The sequence below is a fragment of the Lynx canadensis genome, chromosome C2 (assembly GCF_007474595.2).
Source record: "Lynx canadensis isolate LIC74 chromosome C2, mLynCan4.pri.v2, whole genome shotgun sequence".
NCBI lineage: Eukaryota > Metazoa > Chordata > Mammalia > Carnivora > Felidae > Lynx > Lynx canadensis.
The window spans coordinates 87,341,343-87,358,184 of NC_044311.2; the positions used below are offsets into that span (position 1 = coordinate 87,341,343).

Genomic DNA, 16,842 nt, shown 5'->3' on the forward strand with positions numbered 1-16,842 from the left:
ATACTCCAAGTGTCCTGTCCCGGAGCTGGAATGAGAATCCCGATGAGATCCCTTGAGGGAATCTACCAAGAGGAGTTCTAGAGGTCTGACATTCTTTCAGTCATCATTTGTTGAGCACCCACTATGTGCTGGATGCTGTGCTAAGAGTCAGGAATATGAAGGGGAAAAAAAAAGGAAAAAGACTATGTTTGCTCTTTTTTTTTAATTTTTTTTAACGTTTATTTATTTTTGACACAGAGAGAGACAGAGCATGAACGGGGGAGGGGCAGAGAGAGAGGGAGACACAGAATCCGAAGCAGGCTCCAGGCTCTGAGCCATCAGCCCAGAGCCCAAAGCGGTGCTCAAACTAACGGACCGCGAGATCCTGACCTTAGCCAAAGTCAGACGCTTAACCGACTAAGCCACCCAGGCACCCCCATGTTTGCTCTTAAATAGCTCTCACTCTAGTAAGAGGGCCAGTACTTCAGCATCAGGAGTCCCCATGGGACATGAATCGATATACTGTCCAGCGACCCCAAAGGGAAAGAAATTATAGTTTCCAAAATGTGAGTAGAATGAAGGACATTTTAGCATTAGAAATCAGCCATGTAGGTTATGAAGTATAAATCTACTTCCATTTGTTCTGTGGCAAACTTGTGGTAAACAGAAGCTAAGTGGAATCATGGGTGCCATCTTGTGGAGATTCGGGCCCTCCTATCAAGATGCATCCACTTGAGACCTTGTGTGTGTGTGTGTGTGTGTGTGTGTGTGTGTGTTTGTGTGTGTTAGAGGGAGTATCTGATTTGTTTCCCATGATATCAGGCCATCGTGGAGAAGATCCATGAATAGAAAATCATAAACAATAATTATTTTCTTCAAAACCTTAACAAATTGTAGTTATCTTGATAATTTCTTCTTTTATGTGGGAACAGGGTCAAAATCTAATACATTATGTCCTGTTGTGTCTTACTGGATCCTGGAACCCCTTCTCACTCATGGCTATTGCAGTGCACAGTATGTAACTTACAGTTAAAGGTCAACTTAAATTCAAACCCCTGTCAAGGTTTCTTCTCCCAGCTACTTCTCCTTTCCGAGGATGGCATCTGGGCACAGTGGAAGCCTCCTCAGCCTCATGGTGCTGGAGTAAGCCCCTGCTTTGCATATCAACTTCTCTGTGGCTCCCCAGCTGCCTTCTGTCCTGGCTATTTTGGCCACTGACATGTCTGCGCAGGGGGAGAGGGAGGGTCTGGGAAAGCCAGGTGTCTGAGCTGGTGGCTGGTGGCATCACTTAGTGAGGTAGAGGATGCATGAGGAGAAACTGGTCTGGGGAGATTGGAAGGTGTTGGAGCTTAGAGTGGCAGACGGGAGGGTAGAGGATCAGTGGACTGAAGGTCAGGGCTAGGGTCTGGCTCTGAGTGGGTGTGGGCCTCCCTGCCCAGCACTTGTCCTAGGGTTTCTCCCCTAACATTCAAGCTTTAATGGTTTTTGGAGGTCACATGAAAGAGGCCAATCTGAACTGGGTCCCGTCCCTGGAAGAGCCATCCAGAGTGGGGGAGGGGCATACAAGGTGCAGTTATGAGTTGGGTTGCTAAAGCAGAGCTCTGTGGCCCTAGGTGCTGGGATAACCCCTTTTTCCTGTACTTCTCTAGGTCTCCAGGGCCTGCAGGTCTATAGGCTACACAGGGAAGAAAGGTCCAACTACCGTCTCAAGTGCCTGCAGTGGTTGAATAGACAGCCCCAGTGGCCCCAATGGGGCTGGAACCAGGTGTCCTGCCCTTGCTCCTGGCAGCAGGGACTGTGGGACTTACGATTCCAGCCCATCAGCATAGGTAATACCTCCTTCCTGTCTTTTGGGGCACACCCACTGTCTCCCATAAGCCCACTCACCAACCCTCTGGTCATACCTGACCTGTCCCTTCCCTCGGGTCCCTCCCCGAGCCTCCCCCTGCATCCCTGCCCCCACCACAGGCACTGGGCCTGAGTATGTCTGCACTTGTCACAGGCTGGTGGGGCCTCGGCAGCAGGCAGCTGTGCCGTGTTTCTTCCTGGCGTGGAGGCGTGTGCTGCAGCTACGGGCCCTGGGGAGAGCTTCTCCAGGGCTGGACAGTGAGCACTCCTTGGCAGTTTGGTATGTGTGTCCCACAGAGATCTTACCCCCACCTTCTCTGGAGCTCTCTCCTCTTCTCTGTCAGAGACCAGGCCTGGGCACCAAGCCAAGCAGTGGGACCCAGAGAAAGAAGTCTTTTGTCCCCCTTCCCTCCCAGCTCCTTCCCCTCTCTGGCCATTGATTTCCTGATCTTGTAATGTTGGGAAGCTTCCAACATCCCTTCCAGCTGACATCCTAGGGATTTATAATTGAGTGCCTCTTGTCCCATCTTCACTTGGCCCCATTGCCCCAGACAAGAATGGAGGCATCTTTCTAGGGAAGGGGAGGGGATCAAGTCTGGCCCTGTCCCTCTGGACCCAGATTAGCTGGCAGTCTTGGGGAAGACATGGAGTCATCTCCTGCAGAGACCCTCCAAAGGAGCTAGAGAGCACAGGGTTGGAGGACCAGGGTATTGTGCATCCTCCCCCTTCCACCCCCCTGCCCCTGACAACACAGCAGCCTCCATGACCCCCAGACCATCAGCCACATGATCCCACTCTTGAGCTTTCTGAGCCCGGGGACTCAGAAAGAAAGCTCGTTAGCACAGTTCCAGCAAGCCTGCAAGGGAGACAGTAACTGGTCAATGACCTGAGGCTACTGAGTGGGTCAGGATCTGACCTGAGGTGTGCCTGATTCCCAAACCATGCCCTTGCTGCCCATGTCATCCTGCCCTACCAAACCTTCCGGCTGGGCTCTGCAGGTCCCTTGTCTGTCAGCAATACGCTGCTCTTCTCCCCAGACCAAGAACTGGAGCCATGGGACTGGTGCTGCCGTGGGAACGACAAGCCCTCCTTCTGCGCCCTGTACCAGCAGAGGCGGCCCCGCATCGGCTGTGCTGGGTACCGTCCCCCAAGGCCTGGTGAGGCTGCTGGGGCCTGCCTTGGGGCAGGGCTGAGGCAGAGGATCTGGGGAGGCATAGCTTCTTGGGGCCTGGACCAGGGCAGTGCTAGCTTCCCAGGGATGGGTTGTGGCCACAAGGGAAGATGCAGATGGTTCAAGTGTGCGGCCAATGGCAAACAGAGGAGCTTTGTACCTGGCATTGGGGAAGGGGTGAGAAGGTAGGGGGCGAAGGTAATGGGTCTATGTGAATTTGGGTAGGGGCACAAAAGTGCAAGAGGGCTTCCGGGAATGGTTCTACACTCAGTGAACCCCTCCCAGGCTTGAGTCTGCCTGGAGGCGGTGGGGATCTCAGACCCTTCCCTGGTCTGCCATGTCAGTGTGGTCTCTCCTTTTTTCAGCCTGGATGTTTGGGGATCCCCACATCACCACCTTGGATGGTGCCAATTACACCTTCAACGGACTGGGGGACTTCCTGCTGGTCCGGGCCTGGGACAGAAACTCCTCCTTCCTGCTGCAGGGCCGCACTGCCCAGACCAGCTCAGCCCAGGCCACCAACTTCATTGCCTTTGCAGCTAAATACAACACCAGCAGCCTGAACCCCATCACAGTGAGTGAGGCAGGGGTGCCGAGGAGAAGAGAAAGAAGGAAGAAGGGAACAGGGCAGCAGGGAGGGAGGATGCATCCTGCCAGGGTAGTGGTTCGAGACTCAACCCCAGAGACAGTGGGATTCGGGTCCTGGCTCCACCAGCCATGTGATTCTGAAGAAACAACTGAACTTCCAGTGCCTTGGTTTCATTGTAGTAAAATGAGGATAATACTACCTACCCTGCAGGGCTGTTGTACGATTTAAATGAGATAATCTGGCCTCAGAGGCTGGCCTGGGCTAAGCACTCCCAAGATGTTAGTTACATAACCTCATCATCACACCCACCTACATGTTCCTCTGGGGCTCAGGTCCAAATTCTCTGAAGCCTCCTTTCTCAGCCTCTTGGCCCACCTCAGGCTTAGGCCTCCTCCAATTTCCTTCCAGGTTCGATGGCTCCTCAAGCCGAATGACACAATCCATGTGCAGGTCAATAACCAGACTGTGACATTTGAGACTAACCGTGAAGACCCAGAAGGTAGGCTGGGGACAGCTGTCAGCCACTTGGTCCTGCTTCCCCGGGTCAGGCTTTAGCAGGGCACCCAGGGCCTGGACGTCATGTAGAGACAGCAGCACTGGGGCAGTGGAGACGGGTTGGCACCCCTGCTTCACCCCCTGTTCTTTCAGCAGCTGTGCCTGAACAGCTTCTTCACCGCTTTCTCTTCTCACTTCTCTCCCTCCTCTGCAGTGATGGCTTATCTGTAGTAGTCCCTGTCTCCAGTCTCCAGGAAGAAGGGGGTGTCATGTGAGTGTGGCTTTCAGCCCCTGGAAAAGGCACTCCCAGGACACCCCAGAGCTGCTCTCAGAGTCTCCCCCTCAACATCTTGACCCTTCACTACTGCCAAGTCTTGGGTCTGCAGGGTATGAAAGCCGGTTTCTTTCTCATCTGTCTCTCAATATCCCAGGCCAGGAGATATTCAACACCACCGGCATTGTAATGACCCGCAATGGCTCCCTCGTGTCAGCCAGCTTCGATGGGACCGTGACCATCTCCGTGACCGCCCTTTCCAACATCCTCCATGCCTCCTGCAGCCTCCCAGAGGAGTATCGAAACAGCACAGAGGGCCTCCTGGGTGAGAAGCAGACAAGACTCTGCCTTTGAGGCAGCAGCAACAGCAGTAGCATCAAGAGCACGGGCCCCAGCCCACAGGCAGCTCCCCGTCCAGCTGGCCTGTGGACACCCCAGGCTGAGCTTCCCTTTCTCAGCCTCCTTGGAACAGAACCCTGAGGGCACAGAGAGGTGGGGAGGAGCAAGGGACCTCTTCAGCTTCCTTTGAGGCTCATTTCTTGTTCTCCCAAAGCTCTCGTTCTAGGGCAGCCAAGGGGGCTTTGAGGATGCCCTTTCTCTCCCTCCAGCCCCTACTTCCTCTCCCTTCTTCCTCCATTTTCTCCTCCTCTATCCCTGAGACTGAGGGGTGAGCTATGAGGTCTGGTCCTCTCCCCTCCTCTGGAAGGACTGAACCGAGAACAGACACAACTGGAAGGGGCTTCCCAGGCCCCTACTCCCCCTCACACCTTGAATGTGACCTGTTGGATGCTCCTCAGGGAAGGGGAGAGCCACAGTTCCAGGGTGGCCAATCTCCTACTCTGTCCCTCAGGAGTCTGGAACGACAATCCAGATGATGACTTCAGGATGTCCAATGGCTCCACCATTCTCAACAAAAGCGATGAGTGGCAACTTTATCAATTTGGAATGACCTGTGAGTCTGGGCCTGAGTCCTAGGGGTAGATGTGGCTGGGGTGGGATGAAGGAAGCATTGTCTCCCTTGGGCCTGTGGGAGCCAGACCTCCATCCTTTGTGAGGGAGGGGTGGAAAGGCCAGGAGGAAATGTTGAGGATTCTGGGGCCACCTTGGATTTGTCCCCTCCACCCCCATCCCCCCCTGCATTTCTCTACCTGGAAGAGAAGGCGAGGGAAGTGGTGGCCCTTACTCACTAGAGCAGGGATTTCCAGCCTCAAAAGCTGAAGTCACTTTGTCCCTTCACACCCCCTCCCTCACCCCAAGGCATATAAAGTGAGGGTAAGGGGTGGACACAGCAGAAGTATAGCTGGAATCCCATCCCTGGTACCACTACCATTGTACTTCATATGTTCTAGGGAAAATCAATGATACGAGACTCCTTGGCAAGAGAGACAGCCCTCTGCCTTCCAACTTCACCCCTGTCTTCCTTTTCCAACTGAAGAACAACGACTCGGGTGAAAATCTGGTCTCTGAGTGTAATGGAGATGAGCAGTGCATTTATGACAGCCTGGCCACAGGAAACACAAGCACCGGCCTGAACACTAAGATGCTCTTTAGCAGATACCAGCTGATGAACGCCACCCTCAGTAAGTGGCATGAGGCCCAGGTGGCATTTGCAGACTTGGGTGGCAGATGTGGAGCACCCCCCTTTCATGAAATCCCTTTAGGCTACGCGTTTTTCAAATGTAACAGATTCTTTTGTTCATGTTATTCCTCTGCTCAGCCTCCCGTGACTCCCCAGCTCACTCTGTGATGGCCTTCACAGCCCTTTCCTACTTGACCCTCGAGCCTCTCAAACTCTTCCTTTGTTCCTCCCCACCCTGCACTCTCCATTCCAGACACACTGGCTTCTCTGTTTTCTTCAAACACACCAGGCTCACCGCCAGCTCCAGACTCCACACCTACTGTTCTCTGCCTGGACTCCCTGCCCTTCCTCCGGACAGACTCTCACCTCCTTCAAGGCTCTGTGCAAATAGAGTCGCCTTCTCAGCAGTGCCTTTCTTGGCTAGCCTGTCTAAAATTTCACATTTACCCATACTTCCCATTCACCTTTCCTGCTTTTTCTTTTTTTTCACCCTAGCATTTATAACTATCTAGCATATTTTCTAATTTGCATAGATATCTTTTTGATTATTTGTTTATTGCTGTGTCCTCACTACATGGAATAGTGTCAGTCATAGGTTAGGCACTCAATAAATATGTGTTAAATGACTGAATGAGTGAATGAATGAGTGAATGAACAATAAAATGGAAACAGCAGGGTTCCAAAAGACAGGTATCAGTGAAAAGTTTTTTTTAAGTTTATTTACTTTAAGAGAGAGAGAGAGTAGGACAGAGGCAGAGAGAGAGGGAGAGAGAGAAACCCAAGCAGGCTCTACACTGTCAGTGTAGAGCCCAACGTCGGGCTCAAACTCATGAACTTCGAGATCATAACCTGAGCAGAAATCGAGTTGGATGCTTAACTGACTGAGCCACCCCGGCACTCCATCCAGTGAGAAAGCATTTTCCTCTATTTCCTGACAAATGCAATGCCCATCTAGAGATTACCCTCTTGGTTTTCAGCCCTCTTCCAAAGGTAAAACTCTGTGATGATCTGAACAACCCTGTTCTCTGATTCATTGTGTACCATGCCCAGCATAGCATTCTGATCAGGAAAGAACTTGACCTGAATCCTGTGTGGGGAGAAGATAAAGAGAAAATAAGGACTTGGCCAGGTGGGCAGTACAACCCCAACCTGCTCTAGATAGACCTGAAAGCAGGTACACAGAATCATTCCTGCTTCCAAAGGTGGGTCACAGCCCTGGGAATGCTTCACACAAGCCAGAGGACTTGCCCATGAGGCAAGAAAGTGTCCTGCCCCAAACCCTGAATTCCCTCTTTGTGTTTCAGGTAAGTACCCACCTTCTATCGAGGGTGAGCATGTGGTGGAAGCCTATCTGGGGCAGACCAAGCTGACTCAGTACACCAGCGGTTCTGAGAACGTCATATTCACCCTAAGAAACAGCAACACTGACTTCAAGCTCTTTGGTAAGGACGGTTGGCTGCAGGTGTAAGGGATGAGAGCAGAGTCAAGCTTTAGGTAATTTTGCATTATTATACCCTGTGCAACTTCATTCCACGTTTCCATCAGAATATCCAGGACTAGCATTTCTTGGAGTGATCCCTAAGATTCAGATAGTGTCCCCAGTGAAGAGCAGTGATGGGCTTTTGGCAATCTGGCCAGCTAGCTGCACTAACTCGGGGTACATCCAAGTGACTCAAAAGTCATGTCACCTCAAATCCAAGAACATGCAATCATCTTTAACCATCTTTATAAAATCACCAAATTATTAGAAAAAAAAGTATAACCATTAAAAAAACTAATTTAAAGCATTTCAAATCTATTAAAAGAATGATATAATGTGGAACATGATTTAAAGATACAAATATCTTCTTTTGGTATGTTTCTCACTTATTTTTATATTTATCAACCACATTTACCTAACTTTGTCTCTGCTTGTGGCTTTTCTCTGCTGGGAGCAAGCAAAGCCGCATCTCTGTCAGTAATGGTGTGGAGATGCCCAGTCCTGCAACCATGATCTGGGTCAAAAAGTCAAAGCCCACAGGATGCAATTGCCTTCTGTTGCCAGTACCAGTGATGCTAGTGACTGTTCTTTGCTAAACCAAATCTATTAGGGACCTTATTTTGAGCTCAGAGCACCTCTCTGCTTCGTTTTCTTTCTCTGTGCGTAAGAAGGGACTTCTTTGTCTACATCCTTTGGCTCCATGTGGCATTCTGTCAGGTGCTAGCCAATGGCATCAGGAGATTTTCTCCTCCACTGGGCTCCTCTCCTGAGGAGTGAAAACCTGCAAGTTACTCTCATCTGCTCCCTACTATCAACAACTCTCAACCTACTACTTTATGAAGACTTTCTTATTTTCTTGGAAAACATAAGACAGGTTTTGATCAGAAGAGTCCTTGTTGACAATGTTTCACTGTTGTCTGGTGTCTGAAAGTTAAAGGTCCAAGAAGTGAGGGAGTGGGCAAGAAATCAGGGCAAGGGATGTGAAGGGGCAGCCAGTTTAGTCTGCAGTATAGCCTGGGGAAGCATCATCCTGGTCTTATTCTCTTCCCTCCTAGATGTCCCATCCTCCTGCAGGCCCAGGCAGGGGTTCCCCTTTGGGGTCTCTTCAGGGATCAGCTGCCTTCCCTTCTGTGGAGTTCCACCCAACAGTCAGTTAGCGGGGCTCATGCTACCTCCAGCTTGGGGTGTGACCAGGATCACCATAAGAAACCAGCCTTGTTCAAAGAAATGCCTGATGACATTTGAGGGGTGATCTGAGAGAGGTGGGGGAAGGCTAGCATCAGCACTCAGGGTATTAGATTCCAGGATGTGTCAGTCGGCACAGCAGTCAAGGCCCCCAGCTCTCATGGTCTTGTTTTTCCTGGGGCAGAGAATGGGACATTGCTATGGACACCAAAGTTGTTGGAACCATTCACTCTGGAGATTCTAGCGAGAAATGCCAAAGTCAACTTGTCATCTGTACTCCAGCCAAAGACAGTGGTCTGTGCCTGCAGGGAAGAGAGCCAGTGTTTATACAACCAGACCAGCTGGGTGGGCAATTCCTCCCTGGAGGTGAGTATTGGGAGGAGGATGGGAGGGAGGTTTCCTTATTGAGGGGAAAGGCGGTGGGAACTGAAGGGATGTCATACCTCAGTCCCTGTGTGGTAATGTGTGTGTGTTGGGAGCTGTGGTAGGTGAGTCGAGCCAACACCAATCTCAAGCCAGGGGAAAGAATGCTCCAGGGAGACCCAGCGGGCTTGGCAAGGATGTACAGGACCACGACCTAGTCACAAAGGTGCTCAGTAGATGCTGGTAGAGTTAAGACAAGGACTCAAGGTCCACAGGTTCTCAGACCAGAGAGGTCAGTACAGAAACACCCAAAAGCCTTTAATGGTTCAGCCTCCTGGCTCCCTGGTGATCAGCAACCCATTACAGGTGGCCGGCTGCAAGTGTGATGGGAACAGCTTTGGCCCCTACTGCAAACGCTCCAGAGACCCCTGTGAGGAGCCATGCTTCCCGAATGTAAAGTGCATTCCTGGGGAGGGCTGCGAGGCCTGCCCCCAAAACCTGACTGGGGATGGGCGTCATTGTGCAGGTGAGCCGGGAGCAGGGCCCTGGCAGGAGGAGGGCCTGGGCACAGTTGACACCTTGAGGGCCTAGGGCAAACCACTTCTCCCCCTTTTCCAGCAAGTCTTTAGAATGCTCACTATAAGTGGGTACAGTAAGGAAGTGAAGACATATGGTGAGGTGTGAAGCTGCAGGAGAAGAGACTGTGCAGGCAGGGGGAAGGATGGCCAGGGCAGAGCAGACCTGAGGCCCTGATGGGGGAAACCCAGGGCAAAAGACTGAAGAAGGCCTGGGGAAGGGAGGAGATGTCCAGCAGCAGCCCGCAAGCCAAGGCTCCAGTGAAGTCATGATGAGGGAGATCACAGTGAGGCCTTCACTAAGTCCCTACAGCACCCAAATGAAATGTAGAGGCCACTGTGTCTTCTGAGGAATGGCCAGAGCAGGCAGAGCCACAGCTTTATAAGGCAGACAAAGGGATGGAAGTAAGGAAACCAGGCTGGCGTGCTCTTCTCTTGCCAGCCTTCTGGGTCCTTTCCTGATGCAGGGGGTCTGACAAACATGCCATTCCCTCAGCAGAAGTGGGAGAACACCTACCTGGCAAAGGAAAAAGGGTTGCCCAGCAGGGAAATATCTGGAAAAGGGAGAAGGATAGTTTGAGGCTCAGAGTGACTCATAAGCAAAATGCAGACTGAATGGGCTTTGGGGGAAAGAAAGCAAGCCTGTCCTAGGAGCAGCTTTCTGTGGGCCGGGGCTCCCCACGGCTGCCCAGCCTGATGCTGCTGTCCTCCCTCCTTCTTCTGCAGCTCTGGAGAACTCTCCCCTCTGTCAGAACGTGTCCTGCCCTGTGAATTACTGCTACAACCAGGGCCACTGCTACATCTCCCGGACGCCAGACTGCCATCCCACCTGCACCTGTCCCCCAGCCTTCACTGACACCCACTGCTTTGTGGCTGGGAACAATTTCACTCCAACCATCCATCCAGGTACCAACAGCTGCCCTCTGCCTTCACATTTCTCTCACCTTGGGGGAAGATGGGGAACTCGGGGGACCAGAGCTTCATTCCTCAAACTCAACAGGGAAGAACTCCAATCTCTCTCAGGTGGTGGTAGGTTGGTGGCTATGGGAGCTGCGGGGGGAGCGGGGGCAAGGGGAAGCTTCCACAGCATGAACCCCAGGCCTGAGCAGTCTGCTGAGGAGAGACTGGAGGTGACTTCATGGCCCAGAGAGATGAGAGTCAGGAAGCCCTGACCATAGTGGAATGGGCACTAGGGTGAGGCTCAGCAGAATCAGTCCCTTCTGACTCCTCTGGTGACCTTCTGTCACTGTCGAATGGGGCAGTCTCCCTGAGCTGGCCCAAAAAACTTCTTGGGTAAGTCTGTGTAAACTGTGAGGTGATTGTGAACCTGCTTCTCCCATCTCCAGATCTTCCCGTAAGAATCATCCAGCTCTCACTCAGGGAAGGAGAAAATGCCACCATGACAGATGTCAATGCCTCGGTCAGTGCTGCAGGCCAGCTCTGGGTGGGGAGGTGGGTCTTGGCAGGTTTAGGGTAGGGTCTTGGCCATCACTTATATGTTCTACATCTCATCATCCATCTAGATTCAGTTGCCAGAAGAGGCTGGAGCCTCCTGCCCCAGGGAAAGCAGCGAATGAGGAAGGCAGGAATCCCCCAGACAGAGACCTCCAAGGGGACTGGAATAACCAGACCACAGTGAACATTGTCTAGGGTGGTCAAGTCACCCCAGCCCCTCCTTCTGAGTATCCCTAAAGACCTGCACTTGGTCTGGCATTTCACCCCCAGGAAGCCTTCCCTGACTTCCCAGAGGGAACTGGCAGCTCCCTCTTCTTCGTTCCTATGCCCTTGTCCATTCCTCAACCACAGACAGAGTACCTCAGTAGTTGAATTACTGAGGCTCTATAATCCTACATACCCAGGCTAAAATCCTGGCTCTACCATTCCCTCAAGCAGGTGTAACAATTAGACAAATTATTTGATGTCTCATCTGTAACACAGAAATAACAATAGTACTTATGTCAATGGGTTGTGTCAAGTTTTAAATGATAATGTATGTAAAGCACTTACTGCAGTGCCTAAAACACAAGTGTTCAAGAAATTATAATAATTATTATTATGATTGCTACTACTACAGCATTCCACACTCTGAATGGTAAAATCTGTTCATGCTTATTCACTTCACCAGACTATGGGTCTCTGAGTATAGACTGTTCCTGAGTCAGCTTGAAGTCCCCAGCACCTGACCATCCCCTAGGTCTGGCTAAACATAATCAATGTTCAATATACATGTGGGGAGAGAATGATTGGGTGAGTCATGGAATAGAGGCAAGGCATGAGTCATTCATTCCAGATTCTCCCCTTGTTGTTGGAGGCAGGGAGGTATGCCTTCACTCACCAACAAACTTTTAATATTTACTTGTTTATTTTTGAGAGAGAGCAAGCACGAGTGGGTGTGCAAGAGAGCAGAGGTGGGGCAGAGATGGAGAGAGAGAATCCCAAGCAGGCTCCGCACTGTCAGTGCAGGGCCCAAGGTGGGGCTTGAACTCATGAACCATAAGATCATGACCTGAGCTGAGATCAAGAGTCAGATGCTTAACTGATTGAGCCACGCAGGTGCCCTTCACAAACAAAATTTTATTAAGCAGGGACCCATGCCAGTTACCAGGCTAGGCTGGGGTTTAGGGATGTAGAAATGGATGAGAAACATTCTGTAGGTCCTGGCACTCATGTGCAAAGAAAGAGCCAGACATGGATAAACAAATGCATTCAAGTGGGAAGGGTGTCCTCTTTGGACAGGGCCTCATTCCCACTCCCCCACCCACTCCCTAGGTGGCCTACAGACTGGGGAAGCTGGATGTGCGGGCTTTTCTCCAGAACAGCAAAGTGGTACCAATGTAAGTGGGACTGTCCCCGCCTGCTCCCCAGTTCCTCCCTTCCCCTTCCACCCTTAGTGCCTCACTGTACCCCTCCCACACAGCAATTCTGGGGCAACACAGGCCTCAGGAAGAAACCTTCAACGCTGGAGTGTCATCTCGGAGTTCCAGTACCTCCCTCGGGGTCCTGTTATCGACTTCCTAAACACCAAGCTGCTGGATGCAGTGGTAGAGGCATTCTTACCCCAGGCCTCATGGAGGAGATGGAACAGAAGTGAGGGGCCCAGGACCAACGTGAACTTCCATTCCATCTCCAGGGAAGATGTGTACAGTGTGAAGGCTCGTGAGTCACTTTCCTGGGGATAGTCACAGGGATAGCTGAGGGAGGAGGTAAATGGAGGGGACCTATCACAGATCTTCAGCCCACACAAACCCATGGTGGAAAACTTTTCTACGGAGAGCCACAGATAAGCAAGAAGCAAGTAACTTAGTTTTTTGTTTGTGATTTAAAAAAGATGTTTTTTAATGTTTATTTTTTATTGAGGGACAGAGAGACAGAGCACAAGTAGGGGAGGGGCAGAGAGCGAGGGAGACACAGAATCCAAAGCAGGCTCCAGGCTCTGAGGTGTCAGCACAGAGCCCAATGTGGGGCTTGGACCCAAGAACTGTGAGATCATGACCTGAGCTGAAGTCGGACACCTAACTGAGCCACCCAGGTGCCCTTTTGAGGGAAATTATAAACATTTTACCTACCAGCTTTCTAGATACAAGAGCAGAGCACAAAATACTGCTTGATGAACCCGCAGGGATACAGTTTCATGGAGCATTTACTCTAATTGCCAATTTCCGACCATGACCACTAACGGTTTTCTTTTTTTTAATAAAATTGTTAATGATTTTGTTAAAATAACATTGCACTTTATAAACATAAGCAGGGACATCCCTTTTACCTTTGCCCTCCAGCTAAAGGATATTAAGCTGAAGCCTGGAGACCTGGCTCGGGGGCAGAAATATCCCCTCCTTGAGAGGTGTGACCCTAGGCAAAAGCCATCCCCAATCCAAGCCTTAACACCCCAACCTGGAAAATGAGACGGGATTTCTGAGGTCCCTTTCAGCTGTGATAGCCCCTTGTTATCCTGGAACAAGAATGAGATGAGTTGGTAAGCTTACCAAGGAAGGAAAGGATTGGCCTACGCTACTTTGGGAGTGTAGCAGAGAACAGGGCAGTAACCACACCGAACCCAACAGAAGCCAGTGTGTTACTGGAGGGTGGGACCAAGCAAGAGCTTCTTCTGGGGTCCAGTCTGGGTCTCCTCCCTCCTGGGAGCGACAGTGTGAAATCCTCTGAACTACTTTGTGTATGTGCGGTAGGGGGTTAGGGGTAGGTGGTAAGAGAACAATTGTCCTAGACCTGACTATAACTTTTATTAAAGAAACCAAACCCCTCCCCCAAATTTTATTATACAAGTACAATATGTTTATCGTAGAAACTTTAGGAAACACAAATTAACAAAAAGAGAAAAAAAATCACCTGTAACTCCAATCCCCAAAGACAAGTCCATTTCGCACACATCCTTCTGAATTTTCTTTTACACACAGGGATCTTCACAAATATAAATATTGTTTATAATAAAGGATAAAGTCGTGCCTAATGTTTTGATAACCTCATTACTTAAACAACTGTGAACATATTACTTTGGGTATTATGTATGTATTCCCATTTGATATTTTATCACACATTTTAGCATAGTGTGCTATATTTTATTTAAACAGAATGTTATACCAATAGTGACCATTTACTGAGTGCTTACTATGTTAGGCAACGTACTGAATATTCTGTATATATTATCTCCTTTAACTTTCACAACATGGTAGGTACTATTATTATCGTTTCCTTATAAAAGATAAGGAAATCGAGGCTGAAAGAGTTAAGAAATCTCCCCCAAATCACACAACTAGTTAGTAGTAGAGTTTGAATTTTAACATAGGTCTGGTTTCCTTCAAAGCATCTGCCCTTAACCAATGCACTTTCCCTGTCATGGTGGTTACCGGTTGCACAATATTCATTAACAAAATCCCTCTTATTAAACACTGTTGCTGTTATAAACCATGCTGCTCTAGACTTCCGTGAACATAGGTGTTTGTGCACTTTTCCAAATATTTCTCAGGAAAAATGCCCGAAAACGGCATTCTTGATCGAAACCGTATAGACTTGGTGTTACTGATTGCTTTCATGTTCATCTGCGTCCTACCTGACAGTAAACGTGAGCATGCTGAAGACTTACTTCAAATGCAATGGCTACAAGGGTTACCACCTGGTCTACAGCCCCCACAATGGCCTGACCTGTGTGTCCCCGTGCAGTGAGGGCTACTGTGAGCACGGAGGCCAGTGCCAGCACCTGCCCCAAGGGCCCCGTTGCAGGTGAGTCGGAGAGAGGGCAGGAAGGGCAGTGCTGGGGAATCCGAGCTGGGCAAAGATGCTGCAAGGGGCCCAGAAACCCCATGGTATTTTGTGGTGTCTGAAAGTTAGGATGCATCTTCTGTAACTGAGCAAACGGGGATCAGAGAAAAAGCGACCAGGGAAAAGATGTGTGAGTGCCTACCCTGTGTGGAGAATAAAGATGTTATATCACCTCTAAAACTCAAACTAGCCACTGGGTAGGTATTATGAACATGTTTTTTTTAGTTTATTTCTTTATTTTGAGAGAGAGAGAGAGAGAGAGAGAAAGTGAGCATGAGCAGAGGGGGGGTAGAGAGAGGGAGAAACAGAATCCCAAGCAGGCCCCATGCTGTCAGCGTGGAAATCATGACCAGAGCTGAGATCAAAAGTCAGTTGGATGTTCAACTGACTGGGCCACCGAGGCGCCCTGGTATTATGAGCACTTTTTTTTAATAATTAAAAAAAATTTTTTTAATGTTTATTTTTGAGAGACAGAGAGAGTCAGTGGGGAAGGGGCAGAGAGCAAGGGAGACACAGAATCCAAAGCAGGTTCCAGGCTCTGAGCTGTCAGCACAGAGCCTGACACAGGGTTTGAACCCATGAACCATGAGATCATGACCTGAGCCAACGTCAGATGCTTAACCAACTGAGCCACCCAGGTGCCCTGGTATTATGAGCATTTTAAGGAAGAGATAGGTAAAGAACCTGCCCAGGGTACCCAGTAAGTTAAGCAGCAGGATGTGGGTTCCAAAGGCAACCTCTTCCACCTGATTTTGCTTCTGGGGTAGACATTCTGCTGTCTCTTTGTGGAGAGGCACCCACTGCCTTGTGTCTAGGTCCATCTCTGCCCCTCCTTAAGAGTACCAGTCAGGGGAGGCCCTCTGCAACTGGTGTCCTAAGTCCCCTCAGTTCATCAGCAGTCTAAGGGTCTCCCATGAGGGGAGTGCACTAAGCCTACAGGCCTGCTAGGGAAGGGAAGGGCAGTGCCACCCAGGGCCCTCATGTCACACCAGTGCATCTACCCTCATGCCCATTGCAATCCCAGATCCACCCAGCCCTCTCCCCTCCAAGGAGGGCTGGGAGAAGCCAGGGCTGTGCCTGCACATGCTCACCTGCAGCCAGGTGGAGCTGACTCCAGGTGAATTCACCCCCTCCAGCCTCCGCTAGCCAGTGGGCATGGCTTCAGCTCCACCTCCTTCCCCAGAGGGGATCCCAGCCTGTTGTGGAAAACCTCCTGGGGCCTCCCTGCTGCTGACCATGTTTTCTCTCTCTGTCCCCAGCTGTGTGCCCTTCTCCATCTACACGCCCTGGGGAGAACGCTGTGAGCACCTGAGCATGAAGCTTGGCGCCTTCTTCGGGATCCTCTTTGGAGCGCTGGGAGCCCTCTTGTTGCTGGGGGCGGTGGTGTTTGTGGTCCTGCACTTCTGGTGCTACCCCAGGAACCAGTACTCCTACCCTCTGGACACAGAAAGCTGAGGCCTCACCCCAAAGGGGTAGCTGTGGCCTAAGATACTTCAGGACCCACCCCAGCCTCACCCACATATTGACCAGTACCTTGGCTTTGAGGAGACTGGGAAAAGGAAGGTGCCTGAAGGTGATTCAGGATTCTTCAAGGGAATGAGTAATAATAAAAACAATAGCACACCTTTTCAGTAGACACAGAGGCAGACAGAAGGGGCCATAAAGACCACCTACTTAAAGGATGGATTCTTACACATACATACCTGCAAGAAGGACACTGACCTATATACACACACATCAGAGTTAATAACGTCTCAGTTAAAATCCAAAATGCATTTGTATACAAAACTCCAATTTACTTCTAATTAAAGTCTATTTAAGTAAAATCCTTCTGACTTTTTTGTTTCCCAAGCCATGGATTCCACTTGTGGTTTTTCTCAGGGGCCTGAAGGGTGAGGCACAGGGAGTGGAGGAGAAGAGGTGGGTTGGACCCAGTCCTGCTTCAGCCCTCAGCTACTCTCTGTTGGGAAGCTTTTTGCTCCACCCAGGTGAATCCTTGCTTCAGCCCCCACATCACTTTCTTCCCCTGA

At 50.4% G+C, this 16,842-nt stretch overlaps 1 protein-coding gene across 2 annotated transcripts in view; it reads left to right on the forward strand.

Moving 5' to 3' along the window:
- MUC4 (mucin 4, cell surface associated) overlaps positions 1-16,603 on the forward strand; it is a 32,042-nt gene extending 15,439 nt beyond the window's left edge. For both annotated transcript variants that reach the window (XM_030330244.1, XM_030330243.1), the window contains 17 exons: positions 1,629-1,808; positions 1,982-2,107; positions 2,865-2,984; positions 3,364-3,572; positions 3,996-4,086; positions 4,514-4,681; positions 5,207-5,308; positions 5,706-5,936; positions 7,240-7,377; positions 8,785-8,966; positions 9,330-9,489; positions 10,265-10,444; positions 10,885-10,958; positions 12,308-12,372; positions 12,456-12,694; positions 14,611-14,773; positions 16,072-16,603. In XM_030330244.1, the coding sequence (XP_030186104.1) occupies positions 1,629-1,808; positions 1,982-2,107; positions 2,865-2,984; positions 3,364-3,572; positions 3,996-4,086; positions 4,514-4,681; positions 5,207-5,308; positions 5,706-5,936; positions 7,240-7,377; positions 8,785-8,966; positions 9,330-9,489; positions 10,265-10,444; positions 10,885-10,958; positions 12,308-12,372; positions 12,456-12,694; positions 14,611-14,773; positions 16,072-16,267 (2,624 nt within the window). In that variant the 3' untranslated portion in view covers positions 16,268-16,603. The remainder of the gene's footprint in view (positions 1-1,628; positions 1,809-1,981; positions 2,108-2,864; positions 2,985-3,363; positions 3,573-3,995; positions 4,087-4,513; positions 4,682-5,206; positions 5,309-5,705; positions 5,937-7,239; positions 7,378-8,784; positions 8,967-9,329; positions 9,490-10,264; positions 10,445-10,884; positions 10,959-12,307; positions 12,373-12,455; positions 12,695-14,610; positions 14,774-16,071) is intronic.
- Positions 16,604-16,842: the final 239 nt, after the last annotated feature.